The sequence below is a fragment of the Salmo trutta genome, chromosome 4, assembly GCF_901001165.1.
Source record: "Salmo trutta chromosome 4, fSalTru1.1, whole genome shotgun sequence".
NCBI lineage: Eukaryota > Metazoa > Chordata > Actinopteri > Salmoniformes > Salmonidae > Salmo > Salmo trutta.
The window spans coordinates 25661581-25677917 of NC_042960.1; the positions used below are offsets into that span (position 1 = coordinate 25661581).

The 16337-nt window shown below is 42.4% G+C and overlaps 1 protein-coding gene across 5 annotated transcripts; it reads right to left on the reverse strand.

Moving 5' to 3' along the window:
- Nucleotides 1-4779: 4779 nt before the first annotated feature.
- Nucleotides 4780-16017, reverse strand: LOC115192153 (trafficking regulator of GLUT4 1). 5 transcript variants are annotated; one of them, XM_029750344.1, is made up of 5 exons: nucleotides 15781-16017; nucleotides 8478-8729; nucleotides 6470-6756; nucleotides 5808-5940; nucleotides 4780-4899 (listed from the first exon to the last, which is right to left on the reverse strand). In XM_029750344.1, the coding sequence occupies exons 2-5, from the start codon at nucleotides 8644-8646 to the stop codon at nucleotides 4883-4885; spliced, it is 606 nt and encodes a 201-aa protein (XP_029606204.1). In that variant the 5' UTR covers nucleotides 8647-8729; nucleotides 15781-16017; the 3' UTR covers nucleotides 4780-4882. The 5 variants fall into 5 exon arrangements, with proteins under 5 accessions (XP_029606204.1, XP_029606201.1, XP_029606200.1 ...); XM_029750341.1 differs by having other exon boundaries at nucleotides 15627-16017; XM_029750340.1 differs by having other exon boundaries at nucleotides 15515-16016.
- Nucleotides 16018-16337: the final 320 nt, after the last annotated feature.

A 16337-nucleotide genomic window follows, 5' to 3' on the forward strand; every position in this document is an offset into this window, starting at 1 on the left:
CAAGATCAATACAGAGTTCTTTATCAATATCTTGGATTAACATAGTAGTGTACATACATTCTCATACTGTATGTTTATAAAGCAGTCAATTAAGGCATGCACAGTCAGGCAAGTCGGCGCAGATGTCTGATTCAGGATTATAGTATAGATCCGTAACCAACGACAATAAGAAGAACAACACCGATTAACTAAGTGGGCCGATGGTCTGGAACCACCGGTGCTGCAGTCTGTGGATACCTCCCAAATGGCACCATTTTCCCTATATAGTGCACTAGTTTTGACCAAAGCCCTGGGAGTAGGGTGCCATTTGGGAGTCACCCAAGATCCCTCCTCCAAAGAGATAACATATCAAACAGGATATAGATTATATTGGACAGGAAATAGTGCATAACAAACAGGAAACGGGAGCAAATAGATAATTGTATAGTGATCCTGAATGGCTCAGTTGGTAGAGCATGACGCTTGCAATGCCAGGAATGTGGGTTCAATTCCCGTGGACCAACCCTATATAAAAATGTATGCACGCATGACTGTAAGTCGCTTTGGATAAAAGCGTCTGCTAAATAGTATATAACAATATCATAATAAACTATAGAAAATAGAAGGTGAAGAAGAACTAATGTTCAATTGGTTGGGAATAATTTTGTTATTAATGAATTAGTAGGAGAAAGAAAGGCCTGAGAGATTAATATGAAATGACTAAAAAGACATGAAGAAAAGGTGGAGATTACTCAGCTGGTGGCTTGAAAGACATTTATGTTTGTGTATAAATTATCTCATGAACTGGTTGGTCATGATCGTTGTAATCACACAAGGTGATTACAACGATCACCTTCGAAGCATATGAATTGTGTAACTAACTAACTGTAAACATGCTTTTTTAGAGCAGTTTTCTTGTGAAGGAAGCTCACAATCAATCATTTGAATAACAGTGAAGGCCATTATAGAATATTGTTTTCTGCTGTTCTATTGTAATGTCATAAAGAGAACAACAACGCTAGTAGAAATAACAATGAAAATAGAAATAGTAACCATAATAATGACAATAGTAATACTAGTGATGATAATAATGTAATAATACAAATAATAGCACTAATAGCTCAATAACAGTCAATATCAAACCAAAGGCATAATCAGGTATATAAATAAATAAATACATACATACATACATCTACAATATAGTGCAAGCAGGTTAAATATCCATAGTTGTGCACAACCATTGAGAAATGGAAATAAAAGAAGCCAAACGTCAGTATTCACTTTCAGCTGAAAACATTTTTACATATGTGGTTAGTACAAACAGACATGCTACACTTTGGCGTGAATGGGGTTACAGGAGACTTCGACAATGTCCTAATTATCTCTCCTTCCTCCCAAAGTGTGCACTTGTTAACTTCCCTTCACTGATTTGAAAATAAATAACTGGTACAATAAATACTGTAGAAACTGCCTCTAGCCAATGCCATCAGGGTAGGAAATAAAAACCAGCCAACAGCCAAATGATGGTAGATTTTGGCATTGGCTGGAAGAATGTCTATTCTTTCCAGCCACATTGGTGGGTGATCACACAGAGCATTTGGGAGCAGTTTGGTTTTTGTTCAACAAAGCACACGTAAAAAAAATATTTTAAAATTGTGTGTGTGTTTGTGTGTGTGTTTATCTATTCTTGTGGGGACCAGAAGTCCCCACAATAATAGTAAACATACAAAATCTGTGGGGCATTTTGTTAGTCCCAATGAGGTCAAATGCTATTTCTAGGGGGTTTAGTGTTAAGGTTAGGGTTAGGAGCTAGGGTTCGTTTTAGGGTTAGGGTAAGAGTACAGGTTAGGGTTGGGGAAAATATGATTTTGAATGGGACTGAATTGTGTGTCCCCACAAGGTTAGCTGTACAAGACTTTGTGTGTGTGTGTGTTTTCTGTGGCTGGTGGACCAAAAAACGTTATTTCCCACCCTGCATGCCTCCACTAATCCAATGCTTTTAGATTTTTGGGAAGTAGTGAACGAGTGTACACTTCAGTAGAAAGGCAATATTATTGGGACAGACCCCCTCACTAACCCTCCAAACCTCAAACCCTGGCACTGTCAGAGTGGAACATCCTCACTTGTCATTCGCAATGGGAAACCTTCTTTGGTTTTCAACCTTATTGTTGCCTTTCTATGGTAGCTAGTCTAGCCTTCAAGGGTGGCTCGGAGGAAGTGCTTCAAAACAGTCGGGTGGAGCAGAGTCTCAAAATAACAAATTGGCATTGATTATTCTGGACTACTCAAACAAATCTAAGTGAAAAAGTAACCTTTGGACGTGAATATCATGCGTCATCATGGCAAATAAATATGCATATTATTTATTTACAAAGCGCTGCACAAGTCAACGAGCCTCTCAACTACATAAAGATGTCCTTGGTGTAAAAGCATTAGAGTTAACCCATCCTCCATTAAAAACTCTTAAGTATAAACACACTGTAAACGATACTGTAAACATGCACAGGGGACTGGGCTCGGGAAGTGAAGGGAGTGTGGGTGCCAAGTAGAATATGATACCTTTAAACTGAGTGGGAGGGGACTGACTCAACTGCTTCTCCCTAAAAACAGCATTCAGGGGCAGACACACATGCACACTCTTAAAGACTATCACACACACACACACACACACACACACACACACACACACACACACACACACACACACACACACACACACACACACACACACACACACACACACACACACACACGCGCACAGTAAGTGTTACACTGCATTTCTCTCTCACACTCTTTGGCTCTCTCTCTCACACACACACACACACAGACACACCGACAGAGTGCTTAGCCGGAGTCAAGCCAAAGACTGCCTTGCCCCTACTGTACATGGCTTGGCTCACATTCCAGGCTTTGGCACACAGTGACACACTGACTGACTCCCAGAGGGAGAAGAGGTCATTCTGCTTTGTGAATAACAACCAGACAAGGGCAAACACTAAGCACATAGGAGCTGATACTGACCACGGTGGAGAAGGAGTAACAACTGACCAAATACCCCAGCGAGGCATTTGCATAGAATATTAACAATTTTAACCATCAAAGATAATGACTACATATTAGAGAGGTGAGAGGTAAAGTGGGCAATACATTTGCAATACTGAAGGGAGAGGAATGAATTCAAACTGACCAGAGATGGTAGACTATGTTTAGAATTGTGTAAATACTGGCAAGCAGACTGTCATAACATTGTTGTTGTGTAAATTGTAAGATGCATGGCTCCCTTGCAAAAGAGACCTTGGTCTCAATAGGACACCCTGTTAAAATAAAAGGTCAAATTAATAAATAACATTACCAATAAATGATAGATAATGGACAGAAGAGGGTGAAATGAAGAGTAAGCAACAAAAAATTGTATTTATTCTATAACCAGCTCTGCTCAGTTCGTTTTTCCAGTCTAGTATGCTCGGACTTTTTATCCAGCATTAGTAACAAGCACCACACCATCTCTCTCCCTCTCTCTCTCTCTCTCTCACACACACACACACACACACACACACACACACACACACACACACACACACACACACACACACACACACACACACACACACACACACGCACCCTCTTTGCCTCCATCTGTGCCAAACAAAGGACCGCAGCCCATGCAGCTATCCCCAATCCCCTCTCCTCTCCTGTTCTTTATCTCCCTCTTTCTCTCAGCCAATGAGAATCAGTCATTCTAACACTCTATGTGTATGGGTGTGTGTGTGTCCGTGTGTGTGTGTGCATGTGCGCAGGGGGAGGGTGTACGATAGTGTGTTTGAGAGCGCATATGAATTACCAGCCCAGCCTCAATCCCAAACCCAGAGTGGCTCATCCCCAGATTCCAGTTGTTTGTAAACGAAGACGATGAAGCAAAGAGATGGAGACCCCAGGTTTGTCCCTAAATTAAAGTACAGATGGTCCCATCTGTCTCTAACTCCTCCCTCCCTTCACAGAAAATAACCATCTGGAACAAATTCAGAACTAAAAAGCCTCCATCAATATCATCACATTGATCAAAGATCAATTCCAATCCCCGTCACCTCCCTCCCTAACTCTTCCTTTGCCATCATTAACATTATCCTATAGGGTGGGCTGGTTTTGGCGTCACAGTTAAAAGGATCCCTTGGTTGTGTTACAGAGGTGTGGACTGACTGGAGATGAATGATACAGTGGAAGGAAATAATAACATTACAGAGAAAAGCAAATGTCCTTTCCGGCGACAATAGAGACACTTCATGTTTTGTCACATTGGAACAGCCTGGGAGGAGCAGCCTGGTCCCGGAAAATCATGCAGAGACTTTAAATACATTCTGAGACTCAGGCAACCATTGCAGGAGATCATGGCATCGTTGACGAGAGTTAGACTCGTTAGACGCATCTCTCTCATTCAGAGGAACCAGTCCGTTTGTCACCGTCTATCCTACCTCAGTGTTGTTCTACATGACGCCTTCGACCTTCTGAGTGATGGTGGCAGCCAGTGACGAGTGGTCAAAAAAAAATAGGTGGGTACTGTGACTCCTGATCACCGTTGACGGTCAATAAAGTAACGCCCCCTATACTTTCAATGCATTTGTCTGCAAAAGGTGGATAAACACTGGAGCAAAATGTGTGTAAACGACGTTTATGTACGTTTACCCTGCACTACACCACTGGTGGCAGCATTGGGGTCCGATGTGTAGGAGGTAGAGGTGACGGCCATACATGATCGTGCAGCGAAAAAGGGGTCAAAGGGGTATGCTGTAGGTTGCAGGCGACTTTTGTAGAATAGTGTTTTGATCGTAGGAAAGGGGAAAAGTCTGGTTGGGATGGTTGTTGGTGTGCTGTCATGTGATCTTGCTCCTGGTTTCCATGGTGACCCTCAGGATTTTATTATACCTAATAATAAACAGAAAGCACAAGGGTGTTTGCAAAGATGTCATCAATAATGTTATATAGTACAAACACTGAAAACGGTCTAACTCAAACCAGCCACAGATGGACGCAAATTAAGAACCAGACACATCAAACGCAGGTTGGCATTTATTGGGATGAATCTTGTCCTGGAGGCAGCTCTGCAGGGTGGTCACTAGCTGGCCAAGCCACAAAGTCATAAACTCTGATTTTAAACCCACACCCTGGCACCAACCTCCAGGGGCGCCCCACCCCTCCAAATTATCTTTTGGGCACCCAAACCCCAAATAAAACAAGAATAAGAATAATTTGACTGGGGTCCCCTTGGAGGTCGGGGGCCCAGGGGCACGTGCCCTGTGTTACCGTTCTGTAAGCTGGCACTGCCCTAAACTTAACCTCATGCCTAAGACTAACCTTACATTTTTTTTCATAGCTTTTTTACGATATAGCCAATTTTGACTTTGCGGCTGGCCCATCTAGCGGAAACCGCTCAGCTCTGCCTCCGGGACAAGATTCCTCCCATTAAATTTCAACCTGCACAAAAAAAAATCTGGGATTGAATCCGATCGCGTTTGTAGACAATGCAGCTTTTAAAGGCAATGATCCATCGATCGCATTAACGGTAAACTCGGCATATGTCGACACAACAGGAAATTACCTTTAAACGGAGAGTTGTTGACACAATCAGATTGAATCCCGGCCAAGATGGGGGGGAAAAAAACAAAACAAAGGTACAACAACGGGCACAAACCTAACCAACCACCAAAAATCAAGCACAAACATGACCAAAAGCAAGATAGAACACACACAAACAGACAAAAGCTGCACATAACGACAGACACAAAACGGCACCACAACAAGAACTTGAGAACTCAGCCACTTTGGCCACTCACTTCCCCAGTTTAAGACGATGGCTGCGATGATGATGATGACCCCGCCAACTAGCGAAACGATGGACAGCACCATTGCGTTCCGGCCTAGACGCCGCGCCCCGTCTACGTTCCCCAGCTGCAGGCTGTTCCTCGACTGGAGAATAGGGTGAAATGTTATTGATTAGGTTACAAAATGCTGGTTAAGTTTCCCTAAATTCCCAGGTTGTCCAGAAATCCTGGTTGGAAGATTCCTGGAATCAGGAGGGAATAAGCAGAAAATCTTTGGGACCCTAGTTGGTGTATATAAAGGGACAACTGCATGAGGAACACAGACACAACATGTAAACACAGTAATTCATTCACATACCCCTGCTTCAACATACATACACAAATAGACCCATGCAGGCAGGTAGGCGGACAGACAGACGGAGAGACAGACACACAGGCAAAACACACTGTGAAGACAAAAGGTTAAAAGCAGTGGGTGGCAGTCCCATCTCTTCTGACCAGAACATTGGCCATCATTTTCTGTTCATTTCCCAGCAGGTGATCACTAACACACCGCAACCTCCCACTGCTTTTAGCTCTTCTTCTTTGTGGTGTTTCTTAGATATCACACACACACATTCCTTCACAGACAACACGTACAAACCACATGTCAAATACTTAAAAGTTCCACTCGCCATAACAGAGAAGACGAGAGCCACGATGTTGATCGGCCACAAGGGGCAGAAGCAGGACAGGATGGCCAGTATTAGGTAGTCTCTAGGGGGTTTGCCGTCGTCCTCCTCTGTCACGGTGCTGGGCTGACGGCTGATGGAAGGTCTGGGAGACCCTGCCCCATGGCCCAGCAGGGACCCAGAGCGGCTTCCTTTCCGCGCCCGGCCGTTGGTTGGTTTGGCGTGTTGCAGTCGCTTTGGGGACGAGATGGAAGATGTGGGCGAGGAGTCGGCAGCACACATTCCATTACCTGTAGTAGGGTGGGTAGAGGGAGGCAAGGAGAGGGAAGGAGGGTGAAAAGGAGGGAGGAAGAAGGAACGAGAGAATGTCCTCATTGTTTCATCACCAAAATCGGGAATCCTGACATGATTCAACATTTATAGATGGGTTGGCTGGAAGGTGTGTGTTGTTATGATTCTGAACGGTCAGATAACTAGCAACAGTGCCAAGAAGCCGCCATTAGTAACGCGCATGCCCCGCTGACCTGAGGATCTGTCTTTTTCAGCCATCTATTTCCTGTGTTTTGAGTGGTGCAAAATCTACTTGTCACTTAAATCTCGCTGGATTGATTGCTTTCATTTTACTACTGACTGTACACTGTAATGCTACTGCATAATTGTAGATGGTTTACTAACGCGTTACTTATATTAGCTATGTTGACTATGATGTTACTTTAGCTAATATGGTGACAATGATGTAGGCTGTGTGTAGCGTTTATAGTATGGTTTGGCTTGGAAAGTTTTTTTTGCCTGGTCACATACAGCTGATGTGTTGTGCATTGAAGTACATAAGTGAAGGGAAAAGGTCAGAGGAGAGCGAATAGATGCGAGAAGGAATAATCCGTGGCTGTGATGAAAGTGAACTGTGTTTACGTGTGTTCAGGGGTGTATTCATTCTGCAAATTCTGTTGAAAAACGTTTCTTAAACGAAACAAAATGGGGATAAACATACTCTGGTTTGCAACTGTTGGACTAATGATTACACCCTATATCAGCTAGATGCAGGCAAGAGTGTGCAAGGCGGTATTGAATGTGTCCATGTCTGTCCATGTGATACTGTCTGTCTCCTCAAATGTTTCTCTCAACCTGTGTACACCTACATTGTAAACTTTCATTTATTGGCTAGGTTGTAGCAACCTCATGATGGGTATAGGAAAAATTTGAGTATCATGTAGTAGCCTAAACCTATCGCTGTTACATTGAACTGGGTGAATGGAATATGAATGACAATAGAATGTAATAGAAATAAGGCCACGCTCATGATGACACTGACCGCCATTGATGTATAGATAGCTCTAGATTACACCTCTCTTTCTTGCTTCTCCTTCACTCTGGAAGAAATTAAATAGTTCAAAACTGTTCTAGAGCATGTTGATGTTTAATCTGAAGGTATCCTGTTATTGACACACTTGTTGAATTATGCTGCACAACCTGACAACAACAGTAATTAATCAATATATTTGTACAATTCTCAAATGGCTCTGAAACCCCTTACAAAAAAATATTGCAGTCAGAGTGCAGTATAATTGCAAAAACTGCGTCCAAAGTACCACAGTTGATTTTTTTTTTAAGGGCACAAGGGATTGACGTATTGTCTGGTCAAGCCAATAACCTAAATTGACTTTTAGTCTGGGAGAGTGTGTAATTGAAAGACTAGAGAAGGAAGGTGGGGATTGAGTCATTGAAAAAATAAAGGGTGCTGAAGAGAAGAGAAGGCAGCTAGCTATCTGTAAATCATGCATCTGTCTTAAGTGATTCCTGGACAGACAGGGCCAGACACTCAGGGAAATGAGAAGGGGAAGTGAGGGGACAGCTCTAGAACACAAACATTCATAGAGTCGTAGATCACAACAACAGAGATGAGCTCAAAGTGTTGAGAGGGGTGTTAATTGTATGTTGGGATGGTTAGGGTTGAGATGGAGAGGGTGGGAGGGGAGGACGATATGGGGGAGGTTGTTGAATATTTATTTACTGGTCTCCATCTTCTCGCTGATTACTGCCAAGTGATCTTTGGATTCCGATTGGCTGGAGTCAGGGGCTGTCTCTTGGTGCTCAGCGCTGGTTGGCTGGGAGGTGATGGTCTGCTCCGGCTGCTGTTCTCCCTCCGCTCCACTGGGGGCAGCACTGTTGTTGGAAGCCATGGCGGAATGCGGACAATGTTGTTTCACTGGTAGTTTGGGCCTTTTTGATGATTGGTCTTGATTGGACTTTTGATCTTCTTCAACTGAAATGAACGGGGGAAATAGGGAACATAATACATTTTACTTGCATTGTGGTGTTATCGAATTACCAGTTTGTTAGCATAGAAGTCTTACAGCTCCTGCAATGTTCTGATCAACCATACGGTATACTATAGTCTATTGTTTATAAACATTTTATACAGGTATACCAGGAACCAGCCAGGAAGCTATGGCTTTCTTCATTGGGGGACTGCTTAGATTAAACTTGACATTTTACCAAACCGTAGTCAGCTAACCATCTGAGGGGCGGGTCAGCAACATCCAGGGACCATATAGGAAGGAAACTGCTCAGGGATTTCTCCATGATGCCAATGGTGACTTAAACAGTTAAGGAGTTTATTGCCTGTGATAACGGAAAACTGAGGCTGCATCAACATTGTAGTTACTCCACAATACTAACCTAATTGACAGTGTGAAAAGTCGGAAGCCTGTAAAGAATACAAATACTCAAAAAATGCATCCTGTTTGCAACAAGACACTAAAGTAATACTACAAAAATTTGGCAAAGCAATTCACTTTTTGTACTGACGACAAAGTGTTATGTTTGGGGCAAATCCATCCTTATAACACATTGCTGAGTATCACTCTCCATATTTTCAAGCACAGTGGTGGCTGCCTCATGTTAAGGGTATGCTTGTAATTGTTAAGGACTGGGGAGTTTTCAGGATAAAAAAAAATTACGGAATGGAGCTAAGCACAGGCAAAATCCTAGAGGAAAACCTGTTCAGTATGCTTTCCACCAGACACTGGGAGATTCACATGTCAGCAGGACAATAACTTAAAACACAAGGCAAATATACACGAGTTGCTTACCAAGAAGACAGTGAATGTTCCTGAGTGGCTGAGTTACAGTTTTGACTTAAATATACTTGAAAATCTATGGCAAGTCCTGAAAATGGTGGTCTAGCAATGATGAACAACCAGAGCTTGAAGAATTCAGAAAAATATTATGGGCAAATGCTGCAAAATCCAGGTGTGGAAAGCTCTTAGAGACTTACCTAGACAGACTCACAGCTGTAATCGCTGCTAAAGGTGCTTCTACAAAGTATTGACTCTGGGGTGTGAATACTTAAATTAGCAAAGATTTCTAAAAACATGTTTTCACTTTGTCATTATTGGTTATTGTGTGTAGATGGATGAGAAAATGTTTTATTTAATCCATTTTGAATTCAGGCTGTTACACAACAAAATGTGTAATAAGTCAAGGGGTATGAATACTTTCTGAAGGCATATACTGCAGGGAATAGGGTACCATTTGGGATGTAACCAGTATATCCATAGAGACTACGGCCAATAAACATTGTACCTGCTCTGTTAATAATACACTGTTGCCGGTAGCAACCAACTGACTGACTGATGAGAATATCTTTCCACATAGCCTCTGGGAATATGATAGATGTCTTCAAAGAGAGGACATTTTTTTTTAAGAGAACATGTTTGTTACAACTATGCAATACAATAAAGCAATAACACAGTAAGGAGTAGGCTATGACTGAAGACCCGCATTGTTATACAGAGTAAATGGCAGAGGAAAAGGCACTTCTCTTATAACTAGTCTGTGTTATAATCGAGGGTTGGAACCGGTTCAGTGAAAAGAAAGAAAACTGAAAAATAAGGAAATTATTTGAGGAACAAAACCCAAACCAAAAACGAAAGTGATCTATACTGTTCCGAAACAGAACCATTATTTTAAATGCATGGTAAACGGTTAATAACGTTCTATTAAGCTCCGGGATTTTTTTTTCCAGTCCCACAAAAATCGCAACAAGCTGCCTATGCAAAGCCATCACTCTGTCACTTAAAAACATATTCCAGTTTGTGCCTGCCAGCTATAAATGGCAGACTACAACCCCAAAAGGTGCTTTGCCCCTGCCAACACGGACCAGTCGAAAAAAAAAAATAATAAGAAGAAGAAGAAAATCCGATCTGTGGTTCAAACCCCTGGTTATAATGCCACAATATCTAACTGTTGACCATGACAGGAAATGTAAAAATAGCAGTTCCCTTGTAGGATGTGAAGTATCTGACTCCTCCTTAAGATAAGCCACACCCACCAAGCCCCACCCCTCTAACCTTTATGCCACACCCCTCCTATCTGCATACCTCTCTCAGCCTTTGTTTCCAGGCTGACTACACAACGCCTTGATAGGCGTTTTAAATATCTGCTAATCACGTCATATAATAGAACAATCTAATGTCTGAATGCCCAGTTGATGATGTGGCACGCAGGCATCGGTTGGTGAAACGCAACTTCTGCAATGTAGTCGGCCTGGAATGCGACCAAAGTCTTCTGACAGGTTAGATCCCACCTACGTAGCCCTATTCCCTTACACAAGTTACACAACCTAAGTTAGCTAAGTTAGACAACCATATATCACAGTCACTTGACTGACCAAATCTGACATAAGACAATTCTGTCAAACCTCTTATCGTTTTGAATAAGAGTTAGAGTGAGGATTAGACGGAATAAGGATTAGTCCATATTGAACAAACAAAGGCTGGGATTCATTAAACCCGCCATAGAGACAGAATCATTGGATCACTTGTTTCAGGTTTTGGTCGCAGGTTCAGGAATGGCTGAAGAATTGCAACATTTACTTGGAGCTAACTCTTTAGATAGCATTGCTGGGTGATTTGAAAAGTCATAGTCAATCGATCAAACAAAAATATAAATGTAAAGCGTTGGTCCTGTGTTTCATGAGCTGAAAAAAAAGATCCCAGAAAAATTCCACATGCACAAAAAGCTTATTTCTCTCATATTTTGTGCACAAATTTGTTAACATCCCTATTAGTGAGCATTTATTCTTTGTCAAGATAATCTATCCACCTGACAGGTGTGGCATATCAAGAAGCTGATTAAACAGCATGATCATTACACAGGTGCACCTTGTGCTGGGGACACTCTAAGATGTGCAGTTTTGTCACACAACACAATGCCACAGATGTCTCAAGTTTTGAGGGAGTGGGAAATTGCATGCTGACTGCAGGAATGTCCACCAGAGCTGTTTCCAGAGAATTGAAGGTTCCTTTCTCTACCATAAGCCATATCCAACCGGCCTCACAACCGTAGACCACGTGTAACCACGCCAGCCCAGGACCTCCACATCCGGCTTCTTTATCTATGGGATTGTCTGAGACCAGCCACCCGGATAGCAGATGAAACTGAGGAGTATTTTTGTCTGTAATAAAGCCCCTTTGTGGGGAAAAACTCATTCTGATTGGCTGGGCCTGGGTCCCAAGTGGGTGGGCCTATGCCCTCCCAGACCCATCCATGGCTGCGCCACCTGCCCAGTCATGCGAAATCCATAGATAAGGGCCTAATGAATTTATTTAAATTGACTGATTTCCTTCTATGAACTGTAACTGAGTAAAATTGTTGAAATTGTTGCATGTTGTGTTTATGCTCGCACGCGCCAACGAGTGTCTGCGTTATCAGGTGCTAAAATAGAAGTTGCTTATTTTTGTGACGCCGAACATGATGCAAGTCCTGCCTCTCCCATCTCCTCATTGGCTTTTAGAAGCATATACCCACGTGCCATCGATTGTGGTAATACACCTTTATTATGAAAGTCCAAAGAAGAAAAAGCCTGGAAGGAGAGATGACTAGAAATTATTCGGTTGACTGTTTGATGTGTGGATTAATTGTCAGAGTCGAGGACCTTGTGCATTTCAGGTAAAATAGCCATGTTTAAATCCCAGGGCAAATTAGCTAGCAACTGCAAGCTAGCTAGCTAAATTGCCATACATATTTAATGCTTTTCGACCTCTCCCCAAATTAATATAATTGGTTCAGAGTTTGTTTGATATTTCAACCTGCATGTAGTGATCGCGTTTGGTGGGGGGGACAAAATATATTTGCGCACGCGCGGTTTGAGCATGGTGTCTCTGTGCTCCCCAACGAGCCAAGTTCCCCGTGATCATTTGGTTGCACATCTGCCCATGCTGCAGAGCTGATAAAATCACTATTTTAGTAGTTCATCGAAGTAGGTATGGCATACTTTCAAGACTGCTACAACTATCAATCGGGTAGTATAACTAACTTTCTCTATCCCTCTCATTTCTGTGTTGACTACATTCCTCTCCCATGCGGTCTGTCAGGAAGAATATGCGCAATGGATTCTGGTCATTGTAGTTAATTACCACATTTTCGGCGCTGAACGAGGTTTAATATTTGCCTATTGAAAACGAAATTCCTTGCAGCGTTTTTGATTTGATATCTCTCGTGCTTGATAGGATTTCTCTCTAGAGAAACGGCGCGTTGAGCTCACAAAAAAGGAACTATGTAATTGAAGCGACGTTGGTCAATCAGTTGTTTAATAATCTGAGAGAAAAAAAACGAAATTTCGGTTAATTGCTCGGCACTACGTGACGTGGTCCATTATATTAGGCTACCAGTATTATTGGGCTATATCAGCCAATAAGCTAGACGTAGTTCGAAAGAGAGCCAGAGTTGGGGTGAAATAGAATAGGAGACTGGACACTTGCACTTCACTTGAACCACGTTTTGCATAACTTTTAGCAGGCAGAGACAAATAAATGTGTTACCAATACTTAATATTTAGACAAAGTAGGAGCCTAAACTATAGCCTGTTATACTTCGGAAGTTAATTTCCTTGAAAAGACAACTGCCCGGGCTTATCCGCCCATGCATGTAGCCTACAGGCTATTTAATTGAAACAACACATATTAGGAGCACTTGATCTCGCAAGCCCAATAAAAGGGGAATGCAGCTATCTAGCGTCAATTACCTTTAAAAGTTAAGTGCAATGCGCTTGCCGAAAAGGTACCTTTGACTGACTCCCGGCCGAACTTCTACACCTTGATATCTGAATATTCATTGTCTTGTAAATACTTTCATTCCATTTACAGGGTTGTTAGCAGTGGCAGATTTAGGTACAGGCCACACGGGCAGCCGCCCAGGGCGTCATCCGGTTTTCTATCGCTCGTTTGCACGTTACGTCAATGATATCGTGGGACTGTGGGTCAATTAACCTTGTCGGAGTGGGCGCCCTGATTCTAGTTTATGAGCTAGGCAGGCTACTGCCTGGGAATGTCTCCCACTCAGAAATACGAGATGGGGCGGGGGTAGGTTGACCTCAGGTCTCCCCACTGGAAGCCCAAGGCAGGCGAATCTATCAAATAGCCCACCTCTAACTTTGTACAGTACTAATGCAATTAGTAAAATCAGTCACACTACGAAATTATATCAAATAAACCACAATTCATTCATAATACTGCGAATATATAATTTCAGAGATATATTGTTACATTTTTTTCTGGTTTGTGCGAAATCGTTGAAAATAACCGTGTGGCTCAGTTGGTAGAGCATGGTGTTTGCAACGCCCGGGTTGTGGGTTCGATTCCCACGGGGGACCAGTACGGAGAAAAACATGTATGAAATGTATGTATTCACTACTGTAAGTCGCTCTGGATAAGAGCGTCTGCTAAATGGCTAAAATGTAAATGTCAAATGTAATAATATAAAACCAGTCTGCACACCACCAAGGTGAATTGGTTTAGTCTTGACTCAGTGTTGGGGGATGGGTAATGTATTGATGCTCGAGTGCCAAATCAACACAATTTTGTTTCTATTTGTCTTTGGTTACTTATTTTGATATTTGAGTCTTATTTTTGTATATATTTTTATAGTTTTAAATGTTATAAATATTTATTTGCGTTGTTCCAAATGTCTGAATAAAAAGTACAGTTTTTCCCAGGAAGCCATACAAGCTAGAACCGCCACTGGTTGTTAGAGTATACTGTGTGTATCCATTTGGGCTCAACATAGCTCCATCTATGAATCTGAGAGCGGTTACATTTCTCCAGCTCCATCCCTCAGCTTTATCGAAAAACCAAATGGCTGGTTTGCTGTTTGGCTGAAAAACTAATTAAGGATGTACATGTCATTTCTAAAAAGGGTTCGGCCTCGCTAAAAGGAGTTGTTGAGTCATAAAATCTAATCTAAGTACCACCCAACCCACTTTACAAAGATGAATGTTGTGAAAATAGGAACTTCTATGGGAAATGTAATGGGTATTATAAGAAATGTTGTACATTATGATGACATTTAAATATACTGATCTGCAATTCATGCAGGGAGTGAGACTGACATAGTAGAGGAGATGTGGTTAGAATGAAGAGGGGATGGAGGAGAGAAGGGAGGGGAGGAAAGGGGGATGAGCACATCAAGGAAAAGGTGATCTTGACACACCTAGACCTGCGTGTGTGTGTGCGCGCGCGAGAGAGAGAGGGAGGGAGTGGAATATGGAGGACTTGCGGTGAATTGCACATGTAATTCAACAAAAAAAGCAGGAACACTGTAAATTCCAGCAAATTCTATGTAAAGATGATAAATGATGTATTACAATGCAACGTGACTTATGAAGACTAACATAGGTCTGTTTGGAAAATCACTGAATGCATAATAAAGATGCCTACAGACATACATGCATGGCTGCCTTACACACACACACATACACAGAGAGAGAGAGAGAGAGATAAACACATGCACCCTCTCCCTGCCCTTCTCTCATGTACAGGAGTAAAATACTGAACGAAGAAATTACTGGTGCATTCTCTCTCTCTCACACAGACACATGCGCGCGCGCCATTGTCTGCATGCACACACACACACACACAATGATGACACACCCACTTCAAACCACACATGCAGTGCATACTGTGCACTACAGATAGGCTACTGTACACCACAGATAGCAAAATATGAACTAAATCACATAGAAACCGCATGCTATCCGCCTAGGCCTACCTGATCTTATTGAGTGACATGAAACATTATCCTTAACATTTTGCTTTTCTTGATCACAATTCCAAATATTACTGTAAATGCAACGTGTAATAAAAAAGAGAAAATATTACACAAGTTCAGTAGGCTACGATTAAAATCTCCACCCAGAATTCGTCGAATTGTCTTTTTCTTTTGATACAGGCTATGGTAAACGGTAACGGTCAAATTAGGCTACAGACCACGCCGGGGGATGTCAAATTGCGCTCTTGTGCTTGCTATGTTGCTACCTCATCATCTCTCGCTCTCTTTCTCTTTTGTTCAACGGCGCTGCAAGATTGAGGAGAGGGAGGGGGAGACAGGAAACTCCTATGCCCGGAGGCGGGTAGAAAGGAGGGGAGAGAGGGAGAAGTCGACGCAGCACATGCAATAGGATGCTTTCGCTCGCTTTTCTCTCTCACCCCGCTTACCCTTACTTTTTTCTCTCTCAGGGTCTATTTTGCTGATGGGGCAATAGTAGACAAACGCGCAACTTGTGCCGTCCACATACCAATTTAGCTAGGCATACTGCCTCAAGCATTCCTTTGTCGCTGGTTCACTGACTGTTTTATATGTCTATGTTTATTCCTAGGGGTCATGTGAACCAACCATCATGTGGTCAATATTGTTGACAGTATTCACCAGCAATTGAAAATACAGTGCATGCTTGGCTATTATTTAGTCATTTCTGGCCCAACTTTGCTCATCGCACCTGAAGTGGAGTTATAAAGTACCAGTCAGGCCGAGCCATGAGGGATACTTTAACGAAGTGTTGCACTCTAGCGACGTCCTGTGTACAATTTCTGTC

Coding starts and splice junctions, on each gene's coding strand:
- LOC115192153 (XM_029750344.1), bottom strand. CDS start 8,646: ATGGCTTCCAACAACAGTGCTGCCCCCAGTGGAGCGGAGGGAGAACAG. Junction 6,757..8,477: donor CAGCGAGAAGATGGAGACCA/GTAAATAAATAT, acceptor ACCCTACTACAG/GTAATGGAATGTGTGCTGCC. Junction 5,941..6,469: donor CTCTCGTCTTCTCTGTTATG/GCGAGTGGAACT, acceptor CCTATTCTCCAG/TCGAGGAACAGCCTGCAGCT.